This window comes from Pteronotus mesoamericanus, unplaced genomic scaffold (assembly GCF_021234165.1).
Source record: "Pteronotus mesoamericanus isolate MK-2021 breed Mesoamerican mustached bat unplaced genomic scaffold, CSHL_Meso_final contig_65, whole genome shotgun sequence".
NCBI classification, from domain to species: Eukaryota; Metazoa; Chordata; class Mammalia; order Chiroptera; family Mormoopidae; genus Pteronotus; species Pteronotus mesoamericanus.
Genome location: NW_026555228.1, coordinates 2,586,631 through 2,613,963, shown reverse-complemented (window position 1 = coordinate 2,613,963; position 27,333 = coordinate 2,586,631). Strand labels below are relative to the sequence as shown.

The 27,333-nt window shown below is 39.0% G+C and overlaps 1 protein-coding gene across 2 annotated transcripts in view; it reads left to right on the top strand.

The window, feature by feature from the left end:
• Positions 1–27,333, top strand: part of MID1 (midline 1) — a 148,270-nt gene that overhangs the window by 68,142 nt on the left and 52,795 nt on the right. For both annotated transcript variants that reach the window (XM_054581048.1, XM_054581047.1), the window contains exon 3: positions 15,661–15,756. In XM_054581048.1, the coding sequence (XP_054437023.1) occupies positions 15,661–15,756 (96 nt within the window). The remainder of the gene's footprint in view (positions 1–15,660; positions 15,757–27,333) is intronic.

Genomic DNA, 27,333 nt, shown 5'->3' with positions numbered 1-27,333 from the left:
AGTTACAATAACCGGCTGTGAATCACTGGAGGGAAAACTTCTTACCAGCACCCGAACTCAGTGTTTTCTGTTTGTCTGTAGTCCAGAAACAAGTGCTAATTTCATCTGCTAATGGGCAACACCAGCTTTCTAGGTGAAGTGTACAAGAGGTAGCCCTGGGAGTGAGGTCCTTGTTTTCAGCACATGCACAGGAGAGATTTAGGTTTCGGAGCAGAGAAGGAGACAAATAGACCTATTGCCTTTGGTATTTTGCATAGAATGTCAGCATGCCTAGTAATTAGATCCTTCCAGAGAGCTCTCAGTACAATCAGAAGTGCCCATTTAAGACAACTGGAAAAACTTCCAGCTCCCGGGCAGTACCAGCATCGTTCTGTAATCTGAGAACATTCTGCACCCCCTAAATTCATTCTCAGGATTTGAGACCAAAGTGTCAAATTATTTTCCTTAAGTCTGTAGAGCCCTAATTCATGTCCCTTTTTATCTACCCACCCACCCACTCACCCACTCACTCATTCACCCATCTGTCCATTTCTTTAGCAGATATTTGTTGAGAATCTACCATGTAGCAAGCATGATATTGGGGTACTTTGAATCTAATGGAGGAAAAGAAAGACAGGAATGATGTTCTAATGATCCTTTCCCTCTAAGAGGGTTCATGAGTCTTTTCTACCTGAAGCCCTTTGACTGTAAGAAGAGGCAGGGAGAGTCTCAGCATATGTTACTAGAGAACATTGGCATTGGTTGTTTTAATGTTCACCAAATTGATTATTTGGGTGGAATCCTCATTGCCCACACCATATATTCAACTTGGATGGAACCATCTAAATTGGAATAATAAATCTTCATGATTTATGACTCCAAGGATGGGACACTTTGTCAGATGATCAAAGACAAATTGATTCTCATACTATAAAGCGATGCATCAGACTGTATAACTGAGCTAGTTTAGCTCTGAACCTCTTTCTGAGCTGCAGAGCATTCTGCAGACAACAGTTAGAAATGTTTGGGTGGAATACTAACAGACAGCTCGGAGAACAGACTAAGGTCCCAGGCAGAACTATTTGGACTGATTTCATAATTTCCTGGTGCTATGAAGAATTTGGGAATTTCCCAGATCTTGGAACCTTGCAAAGGCCCTCTAATGGGGTCTACCCTCTAAACGTCTTCAGGCAGAACGCAGGAGTCCACCTCTAACTGAGCTTCCAATGTCGTCTGCTAAAGCACTTGTGTGATGGTGGTGAACAGACCCAATATGACAGGAGTGTGGTAGAGCCACTTCTGGTATTGCTGTGTCCAATAACTTCTGACTCTGATTTCCTCTGTAAAGTCTCAGGAACTAAATAGTCATTAATATTCAGGCAAAAATCCCTGACCAGTGCTGCTCAGTTGGTTAGGCATTGTCCCACAAAATGAAGAAAGGTTGAGGTTTTGATTCCCGGTTGGGACACATGCTTGGGTTGCGGGTTCAGTCCCCGGCTGGGGCTTTTATGAGAGGCAACCAAATGATGTTTCTCACATCAATGTTTCTCACCCTGTCTTTCTCCCTCCCTTCCCCTTTCTCTAAAAATAAATAAATAAAATAAAAGGATTTGTGCAAACATATCTGGATTCCACAAGGAGCCAGGAACCCACCTACCCACTATATTTCAGCCTTCCTTCTACCCCAGGGGCTGGCTTTAGCCAGAATCAAGCTCTTTGGCATCCCATCCTTGAGTGGGCTTGGAAGGGGCTCTCTTTTCCACACCCAGGATTTTGTCCAGGGCTCTTCGGAAGCTCGAGACCCATTAGCAGGAGTGTCACATTTGCCAGCAATATCAGTCCATCTTGACAAAACAAAATGTGTCTTTCTGATTGGTGCACCCTCAAGCTGGTCCACATATATATTATGGAATAATTATATTAACCTCTCTCAGGGCACGACGGGTTACCTTTGTACCCTGAGCATCAAAGGTGCCATTTTTACTAAATCAACATAAAGTTCCCTTTAGATACATTTTTTTAACTTTAAAATTTTGATTGGTTATTGGGGGAACTATAGTTGCAAATGGTGTTAACTCTGAAGAAACTGGTTAAATGACAAAATTCAGGAAACCACTGAATTCAAGTTTAATCTTGAAGAGAAAGTTAAATGTGTGGCTCGGTTTCTTCAGTTATGATCATGTAAAATGGAATGACATTGCAAAGAAAAATCAGATAAAAAGACTAGAAATCACAAGGCTAACATGTGGTTGAAGCAGTATTGTAGGTCACAGGTAGTGTAAATTCTCTGATGATTACCAGACAGAGAGGAGCTTTATTTTAGGGAGATGGATCATTATTAAGTCATCTGTCTGATCTAGAGCCAGCCAAACGTTCTAATGATTTCATTCCTGGATTATTTTTAATATATAGAATTAGAGATATATGGGGAGCGTTTGCTGTTATTTTAATAGTACAGTTTTCTTCTTAATTGCTTTTGTTGAGTAAAATAATGTTGCATTGGAAGAGAGTGTGTATTTTCTTAGTAATGCTTCACAATTCCTTGTCTTACAATTCAATAAATCATCTTACACCTGTCAGCAGCTATGGTCTAAGTTTGTTGCCCAATCCATTGAGTTAGATAGTTCCTTGGCCAGAGAGCAATTTCTGAAACTAATTTAATCAAAGTGTTTTGATGGTATAGTGAACTCTGGCTTGAGGTCTCAAATATGTATTGATGTCTTCAGAAAGGTGAGGTTTAATCCTATCCAATTTTGAAATAGAATTAAGATTTAGCTTTATGTGGTTTCTATTAGAGACAGGAAATCTTCAGTTGCTCGTGTATTCTTTTATTGAGCAAGCATTTATTGGTGTCTTTATTCACACAGCTAGGCTCCTGCTAGATTCTGAGATGCTGTAGGAGAATTTAAAAAATTCTAGGTCGGTGCAAAGACACGACCAAGGACTCAGAAGGAGCAACTGACATGGCAGTTATTGATCTATAAGGAATCCAATGTAACCAAAGTTGAATGTTCATATTTGGAGGCAGTGGTGATTATAGCTAGCTTTTACTGAGAAAATTCTACATCTACTATCGTTTTGAGGACTTTGCATGCCAACTCAGGAGTTTTGATCCTTTAAGAATGGATAGCTTTCAGACTTTTGAGAATGTGATACAATAGTTATACAAGCTTGCTGGGAAGACTACTTTTGTGGCCTCCCATGGACCCAATTAGGTGGGCAAAAATTAGAGGAGTGAAAACCAGCAATTCATGGAAGAAGATGGTTAGACTGGTAACCTAGGGGAGAAAAGGAAGGCTGAAACCAGGGGATCTTTTAATGAACAACCAGCCTTAAAGAGTGATTAAGGTAAAAGGCATGAAAAAGAGATCGGGGTCTAGACTCTGTTGCAGTTCTAACCTTGGAGAATGGCCGTATCCTTTTAAAGAGTAGAAAGCGGGAAGAAAAAGCAAAGGGGCAGATGATACCGTTTAAGAGAGTTGAATTTAAAAATAACAGGGGAGCATGAAAACTGAAAATTGGTATAGAAATGGGAATGAGAGACCAAAGTTTAGGTCAGAATTGAGATGTGAAATCAAAATTTGAATATTATCAGGATGGAGGAGAAAGTTGAAGCTGTAAAAAAGTTCCTTTTTTGCTGAGGGAATGTGTATCTATGAAGTCACTGTTTTGTCATATTTGTTTGGAGATGGAAAACGCATGTTCTGGTGAAAATCTCACTTGCAGTCAAAATTACTCAGGGCTGAAGTCTGCCTTTAATTACAGTAAATGCGTTTGATTTAAAAATGTATTTATTAGCTATATAAGTGATAGTTCATCCAAATAGAAGTAACACATTGGTGGAAGACAATGGTTAGTGGAAGCCACTATAGGATTTACTATCACCATGTAATTATTGAGCTGTCTCTGATGTCATATGGTGACGTTCTGTCGCCCTGGTGCGTATCACAGCGGTTGACCAAGGTCATAGACACTTGAAAATCAAATGACGAAAGTCACACAAAAAGTCCTGAGAATAAAATCTAACATGTTTGCTTTCAGCTTGATACATTTTATGTCAGACCAAATCTTAAAGAGGTGCACTGACTCCAACCAGGTTGGGGGGCATTATTTTTTCATCATAAACAGATGAGTTTGGATCTTCTGCTGGCTGACTGCCCTCTCCCCCTTTCAACACCACTTAAATTTTTTTTAACTGCATTTATAAATAATTGAGAATACACCAGGGCAACTGCACTGAGACTGTTTTCTTCCCTGGAACATTCTTAACATCTGAGTTGTATCTGTTTTTATTAGAAAAAGCAACTCAGAATTGCCAATGATAATGGGGTAAAAAGCATGGTTGGCTGAGGTGCACATCCATTCCCAAGCCTTCCCTCCGCCGTGATGTTTCGTCGCGTCCTCCCACCTCCCCAGTTCTCCAGCCCTGCCTGTTTCTCACTATGTCTTGGCCAGGACTCTTTTCCATTATGCTTCTTGTTCCCCAACAGACACGGAAGGCAGTAGGGAGAGGTGCAGGGATAGGGCCTGATGACGAAGACTGAGTAATCCGATAGAAAGGTGTCCAGGAGAAAGGGAAGACGGAAAGAACAGCACAGGTATCACTCCCCATCCCCACCTTGGCTTCTCCTCTCATTAGAAATTGTTAACCGCCCCCGCCACCCCGCGCGCACGCACGCACGCGCACACACACACACACTTACACACACACACTCACACTCACACACACACACACACACACACACACACACACTGAAGGATCTGAAGGATGTTACAACATTCCAGTAAGGGGTTCTCAAACTTCAGCACCCAAGAGAATTGCCCGGAGGACTTACTCAATTACAGGTTGCCGGGCCCTGCCTCTGCAGTTCCTGATTCAGCATGTCTGGGGCAGGGCCGAAGAATTTGCCTTTCCAACCAGCTACCCAGGAGGCTGCTGCAGCTGGGCCATGCTACACTTTGAGAAGTCCTGGTCGCCATTTTAGACTCTGTGATGGGACGGGATAAGATGTTATAATTCATAATTGTTAAAGCTGGCAGCTCTCCTCCCAGCTCTCTGAATATTGGACAGTTTTCTCTCACTGCTTTAAAATCAAACGGCTTTCAATTTTTTTTCCTAAGCCACCTTTATTCTTTGACTTCCTCTTTAGCAAAACATTGAACGCGTGACCTGAACTATATTCCAGGGAAATTAAAATTAGTTCATTTCCAAAATATATTGACCCTTAAATTGTCTTTAATCACATATACTCATACACAAACCAGCTCTGGGAAAATGGCTTAATAATTTTTTGCACAGCACCGCAAGTTAAGTAGTCAACTCTCCAGATTTTTATTTTTATTTTTGCAAGTGAAGAGGGGGCCATCCATAGCAGAAACAGGACACTATGGACAAAGATGCAAGGAAGGAAATGTTTCCGCTGTGTTTTCCACCATTGCACTTCTCTGCATTTAACATGTTAGACCGCAGAGGAGTCTCTAGTCTTCAGGGCAGTCGTGTTGCCTGAGTTGACCTTTAAAAGTATCTGGGCAGGGCAGCAAATCTATTCTTGTATCATCGGAGTTCTTAAATGTTTCCCCTAAATCTTTGATTTGCTGTGTAAAAAAATCTTGTTGAATTATAAACATCTGTACTATACTTCTGTTACATTTCTGGTGAAATAGTGTTAAAAATCAACAAACTAGATTTATATGATACTAACTTAATACTGTTGCAGAGTATACATTGAGGGGACCATTCAGGAGTTCCTTTTAGACATTAGGAATGCTTGAATGGCTCAACAAAGCATTCCTCCATGTTTTCAAGTCAAAAAAATCCCTCCGAATTACTTAACACTAATAATCAGTACTCCCTGCTAAGCACTGTTTCGTCACAGTGGGATTTCCTATGATAAATTCACATAAATCCATGCTTCTAGCCACTTCTACATATAATTGTATTCCAATATTTATATACGCATGCTACATTTCAAAAATATTCTTTTCATTCTGTATAAATCTTAAAGTGTAAAACTAGTAAATTGAATAAATTAGTAATTATTGTTCACTGAATCACAGATCAACAACTTAGCACCCTGATTACTCAGTTTTGAGCCATAGTTCTTGTACTTGGCTGCACACTAAAATGTCCTGAAAAATGTATACATCCCAGTCCTTGGATCTCAACCCAGTCTAAGCAATTCAGACTCTCTGGCTGGGGAGCGGGTGGAGACCGAGGGTGGTGTGTGCCGGGTGATCACAGCATGCGGACTGGCGAGGGAACAACTCACCAAGTGGACGGTCATCATCTGCCCTCCCTCCTTCTGTAATCTTCATGTTTCTTTCATTTCAACTCAATCAAAATTACCTTGATTGGACAAAGACAGTGTCAGTTGTACTACATGAGAAGGACATGGCTGAATAAAGGTGGTGAAGTCAGGGACAAAGGATGCAATAAATTTAAGGAGTTTGAGATTCAAACATCTAAAACCCAAAGAAGATTCTGTCTTTGATGGTTACTCAGGGCTGAGAAACTATGGCATGCTTTCATTTTCATCTTTGGTTCTCTAGGCTGTCCCAAGCAGGGAATTCTTTTATACAACATTGATTTGTGTAAATTCTTAACAGACCAGACCCACTTTGGATAGAATCGAATTTTAATCTATTTTTTTGAGCCAAAGAGTGTAACCTCTCTTGGCCTTAATACTTTTTGCACCACCCATAAGAGGATATGAACTTTCTAAACGACGTGAATCCTTCCTGGGAATGCTACAAATTCAAGAGCAAAGCTGACCATGTATTGAATCTTAATAATCATTTTAAGCAGTTGGTCCAAAAAAGCCATGTTCTTCTAAAACCTAAAGACTTGAGGAGATAAATATTGCTGTGGAAACACAGCAAATAATAGTTACCCACACAACATTGTTAGATCAAAGACTCAACTATATTAGCTTCAAATATTTTCAGTATATTCACTTCATTAAACATGAAGTATCTGCAGAGTGTTGAAGTAATAGCTTAGAAAAAAATTTGCTCTTCCCACAGTATCTTAAAAACAAAAGTGTATTTCAGTTCATCGGAGGCTAAGTATTCACCATGAGATATTCGGGTCTGGTAAAAACGTTTGATGGAATCAGTTAAAACCCTATTTAAGTAGAAAGGCCAGAACATGTTCGTTAATGAGTATCTGGCAATGTCATCATCTCCGTAAGACAGAGAAAAGGGGATGCAATCAAAATTATTCAGTCTCTGAGTGATGGAGGAAGTAAAGGCTGAAGTGACATACACAAGCACGTATGACATCCATCAATATCAAGGGATTTTATAGACATTAATTATCTAGTGTTCTAAGCCCTGCTTTGAGGTGTATTTTATGATTTATAACAAGGAAAAATAAAATGATGGAAACAGCAATCAACTGAGTGATTCCACATTCGGTGTGCACGTATAAACCCAACACCTTATACTTATTCACAGAATGGAAAGAACTAACTAATCTTCATGCTGTGCCTTTTTTACTCTTGACTTTGTTCTTGCTATAGCATCTTTCATCCAATTTAAGATGGTTTCTTACTCTTTCCCAGTCTGAATCTTCTTCTCCGTACAAAAGTTGACAGAGGAATTTATTCAGACTTTGTATTTCACCCACGATTAATGCTATTTTTTCTGTTGTTCAGAAGTTAAAAATTATTGTGGTAGCCAACAAAAATAAACAAAACGGATCCTCTTTAGAATTTTGATTACCTGAATGATCAAAATTTTGGGCATATTCCTACACTCTCATAACATGCGTAGAAAATATTAAGTGAATTGAATTATATTAAAAAATTGTAAGTCGTTCAGACCAACAAAGAAAATATTCTGTATTAATAAATAAAAAGTGTTTGGATTATTTTTTAAAAGATGTTATTTTTTTCAAGGAGACAGCCCTTTTATGCAAAGGGCCAGTATTCAACTCTGTCATTGCAGCTCAGAAGCAGCAACAGACAGCCCATAAATGAAAGGGAGTGTCTGTGTTCCCATAAAACTTTCTGGGCACAAGCATTTGGATTTCGCATACTTTATATATGTCACAAAATTTTATCTGTACTTCTTTTGATTTTAAAAAATCCTATAAAAAGGTAAAAAACTTTTTTACCTAGCCAGCCATTTAAAAGGAGGCAGACGAGCAGGATTTGGCCTGCGGGTTGTAGTTTGCAGGCCCCTAGTTTAGGAGATTAAATATTTCCCCAACTTGAAATTTTTCATTTGAGCAAAAATAATAAACTGTTAGTCTGTTTTCCAATATTTTCATAAGCCTTTCACCATTTAATTCTTGACTGACACATTGGTCGCCTCTGTTGAGTCAACAGCATGGTTATTCTATGGCGTCCCAGAGTGCTGTGTTGAGAAGGATTCAAGAACCTGAACAGGAGCGTGTAAATGAACAGAGAAAGGCAGCTGGAGAACTGCCAAATTGGGCCTTCATGGCTCCTATACCTATGTTATAATCTTATGAAATGCTCCCTGTGTGTTCCACTGATAAAAGTTACAGTCATCTCTTCTGTAACGTTTCTCTCCAGGCATAAATTCTGCAGTGGAGATCATTTTTAAGTTAGAGATTTTCAAAGGTTCCTAGGAGTTTAGCTTCCTTTACTCAATATTGATTGTCAAAAATGACAAATGTGTTTATTGGCGAGTTGCTCACCTCTCTTATAGGGCCAGGGATGAAGAGTGAACAAGGAAGGCCATTCACACCTCTAATACCAGTAAATTAGTAGTCATCATTGAAGCTGCTAAAATTATAAATAAGTGAACATAACTATACCAAGATTTTATTTATCTTCCTTAAAATTTGGAAGGTCTTCTAGACCATAAATGGTATCTAAAAATTGTTCTCTGTGTGCTATTGACACAACCAGATTAGAATACTAAACGCGGAACTTCTGACGATAGAATTTATAAATATATGGAGCTGATTCTGTGAAGTTAATATAGAAATGTCAAATAAAACATGACAAGGTAAATACAGTATCACATATCAAAATGGCTTTAAATTGTAGTCCATGGAACACTAGACTTAAAGATGTATGCAGATTAAGTTTTTATTATGTTTTTGAAGTTCCCTGGGCGACCTGTCTTGCCCATGCATTTAGAAATGTTAACTATCATGACCAATGAAAAAAAGCATTAAAAAATAAAACCAGCATAAATCGTGCATATTTGCAGCCCGTCATGTGTTGAACCTGAAGATAGCCTTAAACTCCTGCAATGTAATTAAAACATCTTAAGAGTTTAGTTACATATAAAGAATTTATGCTTTTACGCAGGTGGCATGTGTTAATACGGGTGTGTTTTCATATTAAGGGTTGTGATTAAAGTTTCTTAGGATAAAACATACGGCTTGTGGCGCTCAACGTGTTCATATCCTGAGCGTGCTGGAGTGGCGGTGTTGGGTGTCAGGGCTACAAGCGCAGTTCCTGAATGTCGCTCTGAATGGGATGGAATGAAACAAGCCAGATCTGTGTTTGCCTTGAAAGGTATCCAGACTTAATATTATACTTTAAAGACATTCTGAAGCATCGACTTCGGAATAAGAGCAAACATTCTTTAAGGCCTGGACAAACCCTAAAGGAATTACTGAAATCTCCTGTTTCAGGCATACATTTTAATAGTAGTGCTCAATGACAAGTCATTAATTCCCTGCAACCTGACTCTTAGGTACAGGTCTCCAAAGGCTAAAATTAGGAGTATTTTTGTCTGCTTACCTTGCTCTTTGATTGGGTATCAGTGTATGTAGAAGTACAAAGCTCATCTGTTAAGTTCGATTTACTATTCTCAGTTGGTGTCCACATCCATGCCTAAAGGCTTGTATTGAGATTGGTGTAAAGTCAGCTGCCCTCGCATGGATTGTTAAATTATCAACTCAGCTCAGCCTCACTAAAAGCTATGTAACATAAAGGAGGTTGAGTGTGGCTCTATGAAAATGCACTAGAAGTGTATGCATTAAGAACAAACATTATAGGACAAATCAACCATCCTTTCTGTATAAAGTGTGCAAGGGTGCCTTGTTTATTAAGGAGCACATGTTTTACAGTTTTGTCTTTTGCAAGTTTGACTTGTACCTAGTCTTTTGCTTGACATTAAGAGCCCAAATCTGCCTCCTTGCAGCTTTATGTTTAGAAGGATGATCTTGAATTATTTATATTCTTCTATAATGGTGGTGGTAAGAGGGGTGTATTGAATTCCATCGCATAGCTACACACTTAGGAAAACCTTATCCTTCTCAACAAATAACCTTAGCACATCCTTTCCTTTCACAGAGTGAGAATACTGTGGTGGGGGCCACCTAAGGAAGAGGCAGTAGATTAAGGACAGGAGCAACTTGACTTTGGTTTTAGATAGAATTTGGGTCAATGATAATTGCTAGACTATTTATATAAACTTCTGTTTGTAAAAATTTATTCAACAATGTAATATTTGCTTTCCCAGAAATCCTGTGGTCTGATGGAGTTACATAGTATTTAGAATGCTTCTGATCTATCAATCCCCTCTTCTTGGGTTCAGACCTAACACTACCAATGAGGAAAGCCCTCAAGGGTAGAAGACATTATTTTAATAGTCTGTAGTAGTTGTTAAATGAACTAACTAGTTAGTTGATTCCTAGATTAGGTTTCAGGAGGATTATCCAATGAATATTTGGTTTTCCATGTTAATTGTTCCCACAATGACCATCTGAGGATTTACCATGGGAAGGGACTAAGCAGCGATTAAGTATACAGTGGGTACTGAATATATACTATGGTTTTGTTATGCTCTCTCCTTGGTAGTAGGATTATTTCCTGCTGTGCAGATGAATTCCAGAAGAAGAAAATGTATACGCCAAGGCCCGGGAAGGAGCTTAGCCTAGGAGCCAAATCTCACTCACCACCTGTTTTTTATAAATAAAGTTTTATTGGAACACAGCCCTGCCAACCATTTACATATTGTTTATGGCTACTTTCTTACTGAAAGAGCAGAAGAATTGAGTAGTTGTGACAGAGGCCATATGGCCAACAAAGCTTAAAATATTTACTACCTGGCCCTTTACATAGAAAGTTTCCTGAGCCCTGTTCTAGACTCAGTGCTGTGCTGTCCAATAGTGTAGCCATCAGCTACATGTAGCAGCTGAGGGTCTGAGATGTGGCTGATGGAAATGAGATGTGTCGTATGTGAAAAACACATACCAGATCCCAAAGACTTAGTAAAAAGAAATAAAAAGGAATGTAAAATAGCTCATCAGTTTTTAAATATTGATCACGTGTTGAAATGCTAATATTTTGGATATTAAGTTAAGTAAAATACATTTTTAAATTAGTTTTACCTGTTTCTTTTTACATTTTTAACATGACTATTAGAAAATTTAAAATGTGACTTGCATTTCTGGCTCACATTATAGTTTTAATGACCATTCCGGTTTAGAGCTTGGAATTTGGAGAACATGTGACCTCTAGAAAAAAGGAGGAAGACAGAAGATAGGGAAAGAGATAACAGTCTTTTGCATTTGAAAGTATCTTTCAAAAGCAATAAAATCTATTAATTTGGCTATTTCTTATATGAAAGAATACTGAAAATTAATGGATTAGGTTGTCCATGTACAAAGTTTTAGTTGAGTCCTCCCAGAAGAAGACCCCAACTCAGAATTCAAATCGGGAGGTGATCTAGGACGCATCTGTCGGGAAAAAGGAAAGCTGGACAGGGAAGGGAAGGAAAGAGGCTGTGGTCATGAACAGGGTGATGCTATGGGCGCCTGGGCTCCTCCCAGTGGAGCCCTCTGGGAGATTTGATGAAACAGGACTCAGAGTGGTCCCACCAGGCAGGTGAGGAACCTGGGCATCAGCCTCCCCTTGTTCTCTCCTCAGCATTCCAGCCTGCCCTGCCTGGGGCCAGATAAAACCCTGGAGCTGAAAACAACAGCTGTTTGGAGCAAAGAGCCATCAGGGAGCTGGAGAATGGTGACGGCCTGAAGCATGAGGGTGGGCCCTACGGTGTCTGGTACTGACACCGAACTGAGTGTTTTATCTTGTAATCCATGATTTCAACAAACATGTGTATGATCCCTGGTGTATGTGTTCATTTTCTCCTCTGATCTTAACAATAGCACAGATAGGTAGATTTATCATTATCCCCACATTATAGATAGGAAACTTCAGTTCAAGAGTCATTTGTCCGGGGAGAATTCAGCTGGGATGGTAATTCCAGTCTCCTCCCTCTGCGTGGGTGGTCATTTCTGGCTGACTCCGTGGATTTCTACAAAGCTCAGCTCCAGAAGGAGATGTAAATATAGTGATGTTCTTGAGGTGAGAACAGGAAACTCAAACTTTTAGGGGGAGGTACTGTGTAGAATTCCTTAGATATCCATAGGGAAGTGTAGATACTTATATCCACTTAGTCCGGAGACTCTTATGCCAAAAAGCATTATCTCTCTTTTACACAAAGCACAGTCACAATCAAGAGGTTATAGGACCTGCTGACTGCCACACAGGATGTTAGTGATACAGTTAAATTCTAGAAAACTCAACAGCACTCCCCGTAGTGGAAGCTTATGAATGCATGGTTCATCGAGGACTGGATTTTGTTACCTTCCCATTACCCGGGCTCTCTTCAAAAGTGTTGTCAGTCCCTTTGGTGCCTCTTGGAAACAGTCTCTCTCCCAACTTCATTTCCCTTTATTATACTTCAAACTGACTCAGTAATTCTTCACGGACTTCAGTAACACTTGTACTATTTAAATTTGAATAACCCCAAAGGATGTAGATAGGTCAATATGTTTAAACCACAGGGTTTAGGGTACATATTAGTTGATTAAAAACAGATTTTATACATGATGTATACTTAATCAAGGGAGGGGGAAGCAAGCAGATGTTTGTAAAATCTAAATGTGTTAGGTTGTATTTATTTGGCTCTCTTGCTGACTAGCTTTAGAAAAGTAATACCTATGACGATTGAACTGTAAACAGTTAGATGATGTGTTTCCCTAGAAACTTCCTGCTCTGAAGGGTCATCCAAAAAGAAAAGTAAAAGGATTCCCTAAGATTGACATACCAAAAGAAGTTGACAAATATACCATAAAATGGTCATATTTAAATAAAGGACATTGAATAATGGAGTGCCCCAAAATTCTGCTCTAGTCTCTGACCATAAAGTGACTAGTGGTTGCAATTTAATCCAAACAGTAGGAAAACTTTGGCTTTTGTTATTGTTGTTATTAAGAGCTTTGAAAGCAATTTTTCTTTGATGCAAGCACGAAATTACTAAGTTGCACCTAAATCACTGTGTCTGGTTTATGCTCCACGTTTTCTTGTATCTCATCCTTTAACTGAGAAATGATCATTTTTTTCCTCCTTCGAAATATTTACATTTGAAACACTTTGCATGTTTCCAAGCCAAAATTTAAGATTTTTATGGGTCTTCCAATCCAGGTAAAATATACACAAAACCTTGCTCTGCATTCTGAACACATGAGAATTAGAGATCAAATATTTTAAAGAATAATAAGCAAGCTTAAACATAAGTGGAAATCTCCAGAGACCAGAAGTGAAAGGAAACACAAAATGATGAAGAGAGGCTGAAGCTGGGCTTCTTAAAACAAGTGGAGATGAGCTGGGGCAGCAAGGACACAAGGAAACGTGGCGGGGTGTGTTCTGCACATGGCAGGAGCCTCAGGCTGCCCTGTACACCCGAGGCCAGGATACCCCATGTAAACTCTGGGCTCAGTGTGTACCTTCCACCTTCTCTGCAATTGGAGCCAGACAGAATTCTCACAGAAGGAAGGAGAAACTCTGAGTCAAACCAGTATCTGAGTCCCTGTGGCACATGGGTGTCTTGTGGGAGTGCCCGCTCTGGGGAAACAACCTCAGGCCCTAACAGCAGTGTGGGCATCCCACCTGACTGCACTATGTTCCTCCCATAATCACAACACAGGAGACAAAGTTTGCACCAGATGATCTGTCAGACAAAAAGTGTAAGACACAAGGTAAAATCTGATTTGGGGAAAACATTTTGCAAACACAGGAAAATATGAATTGCCTTTTTTCAAAAGAGCTTAAGGATAAGTATGTTTAGTTTTCTTGAAATTATGAATGAGGGAGTTGCATCTTGGGAACATGAACAGAAAGTAATTCAATAAGAAGATGTGATACAGAATCTACTGGAAATGAAAAACATCATTAAATTAAAAAAATTGTTAATAGGATAAACACCAGATTAGTAAGCACAACTTGTTTAAGAATGACCAAAGAGATTTCTGCTTCTGACTTGTGTCTTTTAAGTGAGAAATAAAAGTGATTCTTTTACTGAATATACCTTTCTAAATCTAAAATTTAAGAAAGGAGAAAGAGTAAACATTTTCAGAAATAAATTTTACAGCATAATGAACTATTACCACCTTTATGAAATTGTTAATTTTCAAAATCTCCCTCATGCTCTTTTCAAAATCCTTTTTCTCAGGTGGTATCACAAATCCAAGATCTATTTTCTTTTCCATGAAATTTCCTTTTATTCCATAGCTTCATCATATTTGTAGAATTTTCTGTATCACACACACAGACGCCTTAATATTACCTTTGCCCTCTCCCAACTCTCTGATCTTGTTGTATGACACTTCCCTATTGCCTGCCTGTGGAACACATGTCTGCATGCTCACATGCACTCCCATTCCATCTTCCTAAAACATTGCCACTGTGGTTCACCAAAAACTTCCTGCCCATCTCTCTAGGCTCAGTGGAAAGACTGTGTCCTCTTAGAAACCTCCTCCAGGCAGCCCTGGCTCTTCTCTCGGTTACAGCATCTCTCTCCCAGTTGCATAGCCATCCCCTTATGGACAGGGAGTATATAGTTTTTGTTCTGTTTCCACAGTATCTTTCTCAGAGTCTGGCATATAATAGAAACTCAGTACATACTTGTATGAATGGAAAAATAAGTGAATGAATGGTGTAAATGAAGAGCATACAGAAGGAGAAGCAATGGAGAACTCTTAATGAGTCATACAGAATAGAAGATTATTGTGGTTGAAAATAAGATTTAATAGTCATTGTGGAGAACTTGAAAGCTGATGTTCTAAAGGAATAGGCAATAATTCTAGATTCTTAAGCAGGGTAGTGATCTAAAAAATGTAGCATTCAATAAAATTTGATCTGGCATCGGTAAGTTGAAAGGCAAAGAACAAAAGCATGTATGGTAAAAAGGTGCTAAGAGTGAGTAAACTTCCTAGAAATGCCTGTAAAGGACCATAATGTCAGCAATAGCTGGACAATTCATACCTGCCTCCAAGGGATGGACCTCAGCCTGTCCACAAGATGGTAAATCCTAAAAACCTAATTGTAGTTGATTTGATGTGGGAATATATTCTTTATATCATTGCCATTTTTGATTCAGGTAAAGGAATAGAAATTCAATGACCTCCTTTCTCCCCAGTTCCTGACCTAGGAGTAACCTATAACTAATCGTACCTGAGTTAGTGCGAGAAGCAGGACCCAAAAAGAACAACATTTAAATATTTTTAAAAGCAACTTCTAAATGCAACTTTTCAGAATCCATTTTAAATCTATAAATACTTGAAATTGCATAGATCTCATTGAGGTTTCTGAAAAAAAAAGTATCAGTTTTCCTGAGTATGAGTAATTTTGTGTATAGTAAAATATTAAAACTATGCAGAATAATATTTTTCCTCTCTTTTTTGAACAGCAAAACTTAGAGAGCAACCTCACCAACCTTATTAAGAGGAACACGGAACTGGAGACCCTTTTGGCTAAACTCATTCAAACCTGTCAACATGTTGAGGTGAGTATCTCTGTGTGGTATGTTTCACTTGAAAACTACTAGATCATGTTTTTTATACCCTCAGCCTTTCTACTTTTAAAACTGGAATCTCCTTAAAATTAGATACTTTGCAAAAGCTAAATGTGTGAGATGAATGAAATTGGAAGGAACCAGAACCTCAGAGAATCTCTTCCCATCAACTGCTTTCCCTGATCCAGCTTTACTTAGCATTCCTAATATTGTAGACTTGTATCACCCTTAACAAGAGCAGCCAAGAAAAAGCACTATTTAAAAGGCATTGTATTGGCTGCCATAACATATTACCACAAACTTGGATAGCGTAAAACAACAGAAATTTCTCTCACAGTCTGAAGGCCAGAAGTCTGAAATCAAGGAGCCAGTAGGGCCGCACTTTCTCTGAAGACCCTGGGGGGGTCTCCTCCCATGCCTCTCCCCACATTCGAGTGGTTCTAGGAAATTCTTGGAGTTCCTTGGCTTATAGCTGCAGCGGTCTAGTCTCTGCCTCTTTCATCACGTGACATTCTCCCAGGGTATCTCTGTATTTGTGTCCAAATATCCTTCTTCCTACGGAGACAGCAGTCATTGGATTAGGGGCCACCCTACTCCAGGATGAACTCACTTTGACTTGATTACATCCCTGTTTCCACATAAGGTCATAGTCACAGCTTCCAGGGGTTATGTCTTGGGCATACCTTTTGGGGGAACACAATTTAGCCCCCTACAGGTATATATTAAATGCATCTTGGTTGTCAGATACACTTCCATGAAATTGACCACAATTGCGATGTGTTGGGATTAATTAAGTCAAGAGTGTGCAGGCAGCAGTGACAGCAAAGGCAAGTGGCAGACCCCTGGTCTTCCTGATCCCCTGCTTAGATGGATTCGCTTTCGGCAATGATCTCACCAGGGAACATTTTGAGCCTTGTTGATTAAACAACATTGTAAATAATAGAGAACAAGCATAATGCTTTTATTATTGTAGGGTAAAGTGCATATGTATTACACAAGTAAGTGGATGAACAAAACGGAATGATCCTGATGTTATATTTTATTTTTATGATGTGATGGCATTTGATGTTTAGGACAATTAGAAAGAATTATTTCTCTTCAGTAAAAAAAAAATATTACCTGTGTTTTATGGGGAAATCTTACAAACGCTTTATGGGTTGGCTGATTATTTCATTCAATTTTAGACAGTTACATCTTAAAGCATTAGTGTCTGGTTTCCATTATGGCCTGTAGTGGCTTCAGAACAACTGTCTTGCTTCTAATGCAATAATAGTATGGCTTGACTTTACAAAATGCTATTCATCCTAGTGTGTAAAATTATATTCTATGATGTTCAATAATTTCAAATGATAGGTGTGTCATTGAAGAACTTTGCAAGTGTATTTCCTTTTCATTTTAAAAGATTATCTATTTAGTTGAGATACAGGCTTTGAAAATAAACATATTACTGAATTGATTGTAGGGAACTTGCAAATAGACACACAAAAGCTATTAAAAGTTATTCTAGACAAGGAGGAAAGAATAGTCATCCCTCTCACTGTTGTTTCTGTATACATCCTTTGGAATAGAGAAATGTTTGTGAATGAGTAAATCTGATATTTAGGAAATTTATTCCAGATAAAAATTAAAGACAATTAATTATGAGTAGAAAAAGTATGGTACTAGCAGTACTTATTTTTACATGTTCCCTTAGTCATAATTACTAATATTCTCAAAGTATAATTTTCAAAAAGTTGAGCATTCAATCCTTGTATAATAACCCAGTGAGTCTACACTGAAGATTTATTTAACTGACTGATGAAGGACCCAGGAAGGTGTAAAGCTGGCTGAAAGGAGGATAGCAGAAACTGACCCACACACAAACACTGGGGGCAGAGGGGGGGGGGGAGAGAAAAAGAGTGATTGGATAAGAGAGCTAAATTAGATGCAAAACTGGTTAGTGACCTGACGGGCAATAAAGTCGTAACATTTGGGCAAAATAAGTTGTGTGTCATAAGTTAGTTTTCTCTAAGTGAGCATTTAACTTTGCAGAGACTAAGTCCTAATCGACAGTGACTAGAAAGTCAAGCTCTGTTATGTCCCATCCTGGAGAGTCAGATAACCCTTGCTTAGGCCGGCTTGATGGAGTACGCTCTCATATGACCCCAAAAGGGTTTGTGGTCTTCTTTTGCCTTATTTCCAAGTTTTGGATAATTTGGTATAATATGAGTTTCCGTTCTTCCTGTTCTAGACACAGTGGCTCTATGAGCTGTGTTCACCAAACAAATATTTCTGGATAATGGTATAAATATTTGCCTGTGGTCAGTTCCTTTGGTTGGTTAAAGCATCACATTAGTTTGCCCATCCTGTTAGTGTGTGTGGAGCATCCACTGCGAGCGTGTTGCACTGCGCTGGGTGCCAAGGACCCTGCCCACGAGGAGCTTGCCATGTTGACCAAGACAAAAGAGCAATGACAATATATACAAAATAGACAACTAATTGCCATAAGAATGGCATAGATTATATACTTTGGAATTTCAGAGAAGTAAGAAATTTCTTCCAGATGGGGGCTGGGGGTGATAGTGCACAATCTGAGCTTTCCTTGAAGGGTTGGTAACCTATGGGCATGTGGAGGGATGGGAAAGGCATGGAGATAGAAAAATGAAGAGTGTAGATACACAAAGCAAGTAGTTCATTCTGTGGAAACAGACGGTGTGTTGGGGGGTAAGTAGGAACTGGCTTTGGAGAGATGAGAGCTGAGTGGGACTGTACTATTGCATCTGAGTTTGGACTTTCTTTCATCTCGAAGGGTTAGCGAGGTGTCGAAGAACAAAAGGACGTGTGTAGCTTTCACAATTACAATCAGAACCCCTAACTCTTTTCAAGAAATGATATTTTTGGTCATGGGGAAAATAATACAGATATCTTGGTGCAAAATGATCACACGTCCAGGGGAAAACATCACAGCACTGAGAAACTCCAAACAGGTAGTTGAATTTGTTAGGCACCAGCATGATGGTCTTTTAAATCTGTGGTGGAAAAGAATTTCCTGCTTCGCATCCTATGTTCCTAGACTGTATTTCTTCCTTTTCCTCTTCCTGAAGGTGTCCTTGTGTTTGGGTATGAGCATTCCTCAGGAAAATAATCCCCATGCCAGCTGGAGCTAAAAAACTTAAAGCTCACAGGCAGCTCTCAATTGTTGTAAATGAAATCAATGAGTTCCCACAGAATCCTGAGGAAATGCCACATCCTTAAGTCCACACCTCCTTCCTGGGATTCACTTCTGCTTTTCTTTTGAATGAAAAGCGTTTCAAGGTCTCCCTCCATCCCCATTGTTTTTATAACTTGTTTTTAAATAAGGGTAAACAAATGAAATGCTTTTTTTTGACAGTACCAAATCTTTTTAACACTAGAGTGTGGAGCTTATGAAGGCCAAGGCAGCTTAGGACTCAGGATATAGAGGCATTGAAAGAGCAGTATCAGCTAGATTCTCCAAGAAATGCTTGAGTGATTTGATGTTGGGATTCTAAAACCTAGTGGGTTTTTACTTACCGGGGTTTGTTTTCTTCAGGAGAGGAATACAGTAGAAAATTCCATTGGGATGACAAGCCTACCTATGAGAAGTGATCAAAATGTGGGTCAGTTGTAGAACTTAACATTTCTAGGTCAAATATAGACTTTTTCTCTTCATCATCTCCTCCTTTTTTCTTTTAAAAATCAGAGGACCTAGTTTATTAGCTAAGCAAATACTTAGAATCATTGATGTGTACCAAATTCTTCTCACATTCTGAGAATCAAGTTCTTTCACAGGAAATAAACAACACCTGGGCACACAGTATATGCTCTTTTTGGGAATCACCAATGACCAATGCCTGAATCCACAGTGAGCTGGTAAACAAAAACTGCCAAAGCGTGACTAATTGTCATAGCAGTTTGGAGAAGATGAAGGCTCAGCCGACCTCCCCCTCCCTGCCCAAGCCCAGCCTAGGAGGGCAGCCACATCCCGTCAAGGTCTTGGCATTAGCCCCTTTAGCTTATTTTGCCTTGTTTGTTATCGCTTCATTTTTTTAAAAATTTTTCTTTTGCATTTGTTTTTCATGCTAAGTTTTTAAACTATTTTTGTCTTTTATTTTAATGGATAGGTTGCTCTCTTCCTGTCTTTCTCTGAGTTCTTCTAGTGCCAGGTGACAATGGGGAGTGACAAATTTCTTGTAGGTAAATTAAGTGCCATTTAATTCAATTTTTGTTCAGATGTTGGGCTCTCGAAATTGAAAGTGAAGAGGATGATGTGTTATGGTGCCTTGTAAGAAATGATGAAAATTGTTTTGGGAAAACAGATGGGGTCTCTAAAAGATTTTTTTGGTCATTCTCCAAACTCTAAAGGCATTCAGTTGTAAACTTATTTGAAATAAGGGGAAAAGTTACTGGGAAGATCAACTTTTATATTTAAATTAATTTTGTTGTGAAGTTTGATGTCAGTGTACTCTCTCTATGGAAACTTTGGCAAATGCTTCATCCAGACCCACTGGATTCAGACCAGCACCTGAATACCAGACATGCTGTTTGTTCCTTGTGGACAGCTGTCTGATCTTGGGCAATGCGTATCCTGCTGGGGGCCAACCTGAATGTCCCAAATTTCACTTGCAGGTAAGACTTAGGTTCCCACCCTGTCTGAGCCCTCGTAAGAAAGCTCTCAAGGTACGATTTGAGTCACATTCTGGGCTTCATAAACCACATCGGGCAACCCGGGGTCATCCATGGCTCCCCATGTAAACGGCTCTCGGATGCTGATAATGTGATAGTGCAAATACAGTGGCATTCAGATGAGTCACCGTGGTAAAGGCTGAACTCCCAAGTTCAAGTCTTAGGGTTCTCAGGACGAAGGAGGAAAGAAACTCTCAGCTGCACAGAAATTTCATCGTTTCTGGAGAATATTCATGTTTTGACTCCTGCACATGTGTAAAGGCTACATATCCAGTTTTCTCTAAGTTTGCTAAAATTGACAACTGATGAAGCAAATTCAGCTTTGTGCAGTGGAGATGGAATTTACTGTTTATAAGAGTAACTTCTAGCACATACTTCAATGTCACCCCTTAGATTCAAAGCTCTTGCCTTTAAAAAACTGATTTATAAAGGGTGTTGGGTCCTGTTACCTTCTTAGTTATATTCATAAAGAATAATGAGAAGACATCAGTAGGAAGTCTCCCACTATTTTGGAATAAGAGATTAATCTTATGAATGAATGAATGAATGAATGTAAGGCTAAGTTAGTGTGGCCTTACTTTCAGAAAAATATTTTCAAGTTTCAGCTTTGAAACTTTTTAAAAGACACAATCCAAACCTTTCACTATCTGCCTCTCTGTTCATTCTGGATGGAACGACCATGGTGTCACATTCACAATCCTACCAGGTAGCTCAGATTGGAGTGTCATTGTGTGGATGCATCTCTGAAGACAGCCCCTCTGGCATATTTGAATTTAGTAATGCAGCTTTCCAAGGCTAATATTTAGATATGAAGCAATCAGCCTTAATTGGGGGCCCAGTGGATGAGCAGTAGGAATAGAGAAGACATGGTTTTAGTGATGTATTTTACTGCTGTTTCTTCACATTCTACAGGAACTCTCTACCACATCTCCCCTACACTATTCCATATACAATTTCCTTGCCTTGAAATATTTACATACTTGACTAGAGCAGCAGAGATGATGTTTCTGGCATGGTTTAAAGAATAATAAGAACAGGTTGTGACAAATTTTAAAAATGTCCATTGTAGTTCTAGCTCAGCTTTCCCATGAGATTGTGGTAGTTGGGTGGATCCAGGTGAGAGAGTCAGAGATGTGATAAGAATGATCTCACGTCAGAAGGCGACTGTCAGGTAGAAGATTGGGTCCCCTTATTGTTTCTGTGCATGATATTCAGAAACAAACATGATCTCAACCATGTGTCATTTTGTTACTGAGACAACCTCTTTAGTTTCTAGCACTTAATATCTAGTTTAAATTATTTTTCTCAATAAATGAATATAAAAGTGCTTTATATGATAATCAAGCTGAAATTATCTGTTACAGATTCTGAGAGAAACACGACACATCATCTTTTACCTTCATTCAATTGGCTTCTATTTTTAATTGCTAAATGCTGTAGTGAAAACTGAAGAGCTTTGTTCTAATTTTGAAATTCCCCAGCAAAATAATTGAGTCATGCATATAAAATGTTCGTTAACAAGAGCACAATTGTAGCACTGCTTATTTTTGTTTGAAACAGAAAGATGAAATTTTAAATTCAGCTATTTAAAAAGCCCGAGGCCACCACTGAATGAATGCAAAGGGCTTTCAGTGAGGAGCAGCACAAATAAAGATTTTTACAACCAAGTGAGGTAACTTCCCGGCCTAGGAATTTATGATAGAACTCTTACTATGCTTTTTAAAGTATTTTCACTAGATATAACATTAAGTTCATATATATGAGGTGACGAAAACTATCATAGTAGCCTAATTCTCTAACGAGGCAAGTTCCATATGAGACTGTGATAAAGTTCTAGGAAACCATAGGTTGGGAAGATGGTGCCTCCCCCATCCTTGCAGGTGTTACAGATGATGACTGTATCGAGTGTTTACAGGTCCACAACAAGGTATAGCCTGTTGGAAAAAAAAAGGGCAAAAGTGGTAGGACTTTTGCAAATGTACGCAAAAAAAACAATAATGACCAAGTTCCTATCACTTCTTGATGCACTTGTCCCAATAGCCTTTTGAGATAAATGTCATTCAAATGACCAGAGGAATGTGACGTCAAACCAGCAGACACAGTAAGAATGAGCCCGTAAAGAAACGGATTGAATTTAATCAAGTAGTAAAGCAACTGGAGTGGTTACTGAACGTCAGCTACCCAAACCAGGTGGCAGAGTTGAAAAAGATGATTAAAAAGTTAGATTCGTAGGGGAATTCTCATGGCAAGAAACAACCGCATGTGCTGAGGGATTGGAAACCTTGTCCAACCCACCATAACAGGAGCCCAATGAGTGTGCATCTGTGGTACCAGTAAAGCAAGTTCTTGTGAATTATTCTCAAATGTTTGGCCATTAATCCTTAACCTGCTAACCTCAGTTTCTTTGAGATGATCAGTTTGCTTTCTTTAGCAAGTAAAATTCTTTTGTTCTTCCTTCCTAAGAAGTTTGAGAATTATCTATAAAGATGAAGACCTAAATAATATCCATAGAATCAATATTTTGTGTAACAGCTTAGGGCTAAAACATATGTTTGTATCTTAAGGGTTTGTAGCATTTAAAAGAATATGGTGTATTATAGAAATCTGACAGGTTAGCTTTGAGATTCCAATCTGAAACATGTAATTTATTTTAGACCTGTGATTTTAAGTTGTAAGCATAAAATAGTTTGTTTCAAAGCAAAATTGTCTGATTTCATTACATTTGTAAAGTTTAATTTATTAGATTTCCAAGACCTACTTAAGGACTTGAAGGTCTACATTGTTAGGGCTTTATTTTTACCCCACTGAGCATTTAAAGTGCTTATAAAATAAATTGAATATGTTACATTTATAAATGTAATTTCAAATGTTACAGGAATTTGGTGGTAAAAATCTGAATGATGGTTTTTATTCAAATTGGATGAGAATTGACTGGAAGAAGGCCTCAAGGGTACTTTCTGGGGTGATAGAAATACATTATGTCTCATCAATAACCGTGTGCTATGTGCTAAATGCAGGAGATACTAGGAAAAGAAAGCTACGGTCTTGCTTCCCAAGGACTCCAACCAACTAAGAGAGGGAATAGACAGATACACGCTTAAAGACCATGAGAATTTCTGCCCCAGGACTGTCTCTGCGTCAACAAATCACTATGTAGTTTTCCTTAAGCTTTTAAGTTCAAATTATGAATCTCATTATTCTACTCATAAATCCAAGAAATTTTATAAAACCAAGAATAATCACTCTCAGGAGTCCTTAAATCAATGTTTGATTAACTCAAGTTGAACAGACTCCACTGCAGTAAACAATCGACTCCAACTATAAATTAGTTGATTCAGTTGCGTAAAGATTTTTGTAAATTGAGGTAAAATTTACATATGGCCCCTAGCGTGGTGCTTTGCACATTGGGATCTCTTGACAGGTCCACAGGACTGCTTCGTGCATTGTCATTGGGCCACCGGTAGCAGCCTCCTCATTCACAGAGAAATCAGAGCATCTCTATTCCCTATCACTGTCATCCCTTAGCTACTAACACTATTGCAAAGAGCTCTGGAAACTAGTAGCTTTAGCCACCTATACTTGAAGTGGAGAAAGAAGTAAAACTTGACCCTGAGAAGCAGGGGCTGCATCGAAAGTTTGATTTGCAACCGGAATCATAAGCACTCAAGGAAAATTTGTGTAAATAGGGCTTTCAAGGGGAGAGTGTTGGCTCGTTTCTTTTCAGTGCAAAATGTTTCTTCTTTTACCATGTTATCTGAAAATAATGGTGCCAAATGGTTCCTAAAGGAAGATGGGTTTTTTCTGTATCTCTGCCATAGCCTCGAGCTAATCTTAATGAAAGAATGGATACCTGGGTAAAGAGAGCCAACAGATGCCCATGTAAGGAGAAGGAGAACACATGCCGATGCTAACCTAGAGTCAGGCTCTGGCTGTTTAAACAAAGGATTGCTTTAATTTTTGCAGAATAAAGTATTTTTTCCTTCTGTTTTTCATGAAATGGCCTTAAAGAATTCCTCTTGTTTGTGGTCTCAAAAAAAAAAAATTAGAACTATGCCCGTGAGGCCAGCTTTTAAGGGTTCTATTAAACAACAAGAAGGCTTTGTTCTTGGTGATAAAATTAAAGCAAGCAGTGTTTGCGTTACCTGGCAGGATGCCGTCTCCGCCATCCCAATCCTGCCAGCTGTAAATGGAGCGTTCTGCTTCTCACGTACGGAGGTGAGAAGGCAACATCTGTCAGGCTTCCACGTAGAAATATAGTTGACCTTTCAGAGAACGGAGTAATCCCTAACTCACGGTTTTTAAAATCCAATTTTACTGCAGAAACTGTACATATTGAAGCTTAAAGTGGTAAAGCCATTGTTTTAGGAAGATAATAGTTTCATGATGAGGTGAAATGATGGAAAATTGCGGAGTCTCTAGATAAAGAAATGTGTATGTTTTAGGCTGACTTACTAGATCTCATGTGTCTTTTTTCCAGGCAACTTTGCCTGCCATTGCTCAGATTTGGACCCATTTATGGTCAGTTGCAAATGAACATTCATAGGTAGGTTGTGGCCCCATAGTCAGGAATGACCAAGGTTAGGGTAGAAAACACTGGTAAATGCAAACTCTCTTCAGCCCAGCAATTAGTCCTAAGTCACTGGAGCTATAGAACAGAGATTTTAAACCAGTGTGCCACAATATTTTTTAAAACATGTAATACTTGACTATTTAGCCAAGGGCACTGACCTCTTTTCCCTTAGACTGTCAAATTAAAAAATGACAAAAGCCAATACAACCATAACCATCTGGTGTGAGTAAATCAAAATTATACCTATTTTTTTTTTTGTCAGATTGGCAAAACTGTATTTTTTTGGTGTGCCACAGAATTTTAGTAATTTGTTTATGTGTGCCATGAGAGGCCAAAGGTTGAAAATTGCTGCTACAAAAAGAACTGGACAAATGGGACCCGCGTGCCCTCTGACATCCATGAGAGCCCTTTTTAACATCCAGGTTGTAGTGCCCTCTCATGGAAGCGCTCCTGTCTGTAACTGTCAGTGCCAGGCCCATAGACCACTCACCAGTCCTTTGTCCCCTGGCCTGAGAACTTCCAGATGCAAAGCACTAAGACTCTGCTTTGGGACCTTTTCTGCACCCCCCGCCCCCAATAGTTAATTCCAGAGGGGAGTTAATGCCCATCCACCACCAACAGCCTTCGAACAGCCATGGATGGAAGATGTTAGCTAAATGCCACTCTTCCTCCCCATCAGCGGGCGTGTTCTGCACTCTTTCCCAAAGTTCCCCAGTGGGATCCATTTCCAGTTGCCCACAGTGGTAAGGCACACGTCACTGGCTTCATCCGTATCCTTATCTCACTCACCCGCCCCCTACTGGTGTTTCCTGGCAACAGCTGGTGCTCCCATCCTAATTTCATGCCCTACTTTGAGAACAGAATCCGCAAACCTCCTCTAAAAGGGAATGATAACACAAATCCCTTTATCCCCAGCATGACCATAGCTCACATGTTTAATTTCCCTGAACCTTCCTCTTTCACTGTATTTGAATAAATGGGACTATGAAGCACTAGGCAACAAAGATATTTAAACATCAGCCTACCAGCTTCTGTTGGTATCCTAGAGTGACAGCAACCAGGCATATTTAATAGCTACCACTGGTGGGGGCATCGGAAAGACAGAAACAGCTTAACATTTTCCAGTTCTACTTCCAATTGCAAGCTTTATCAGTGACTTAATCAAATATATTTCACTCGCTGTAAAAAAATACCAAAGAGCGGGGACCCAGTCCTCATTCTTCACAACTTTGCAGGGGAGCAGATGGCATATATATTTGAGTAACCCAAGCCTGAATAGGAGCCGAACTTTGTATTTTTCCAGTACATCTCTATTCAGGAATCATGGCAAACAACTAAAAAGAATACCGCTTAATGAGAAATGACATGTAAGGTTGAAAATGAGTATCGGAAGGTCGTGGGATAGAAGCTTCCTCTTTCCATTAGAAATGACTTCCCTTCCCTGAAACACATCACCTCCGTCCTCCCCGGCACTCATTGAACCATCCTGTTCTGTAAGTGATTTTTTTACTTCTGACCGCAATGCCTAAAGGCTAATTTTTCCCAGATACGTTTATTGAAAATTACTTGAAAATATTACTTTACAGAAAATTTACAAGTATGAAAAAGACTCGATAGAGACAAGTGCCCTTGTCAGGTTAATTTTTTTTTTCTGTGTGTCCAACCCAAACGGAAGGGTGTGAAGCATTTGTTTTATAAAGTGTGTAATTAATAAGAGAAAGGAAGGGCGGGGTTTATTGTTTTTGAATGAATTATGAGCAACACCTTCCATTCTGCTTCTTTTTAAAACTGCTTTGAACAGAGTAACCATTAAACACAAAAAGAAAAGTCTGTGGTATTAATGCCAAGAATGTAAGATTGAAGTCAGTTGAGTGTACTCAGAAAAACATCCCAGGAAAAGCAGCATTTATAGAAGTCAGCAGGACATCATGGGAAAAGTAAAACCCATACTGCAAGTATATTTTCATTTTTAAATTGAAATTCTATGAATGCAGTAATTGCAACTATTCATACCTTGAAGGAAGAAAACTGATATATCATGCACCTATGTGCCACATAGCTTGCAGATATTTTCACGGAAAGTATACAAAAAACATTCTCACAGAAATCCAACTCATTTTTCATAACTTCAGCTTTTTGACTGCAAAGTTCATAATCTTTTTCCTCTATGCTAGAGGTTGGTAAACTATGTCCCTAGATCCAAACCGGACTCATCACCTGTTTTTGTAAATAAAGTTTTATTGGAACACAGCCACACCCATTTGATTACATATTGTTAATGGGTGCTTTCCTACTACAACAGTGGCACTGAGTAG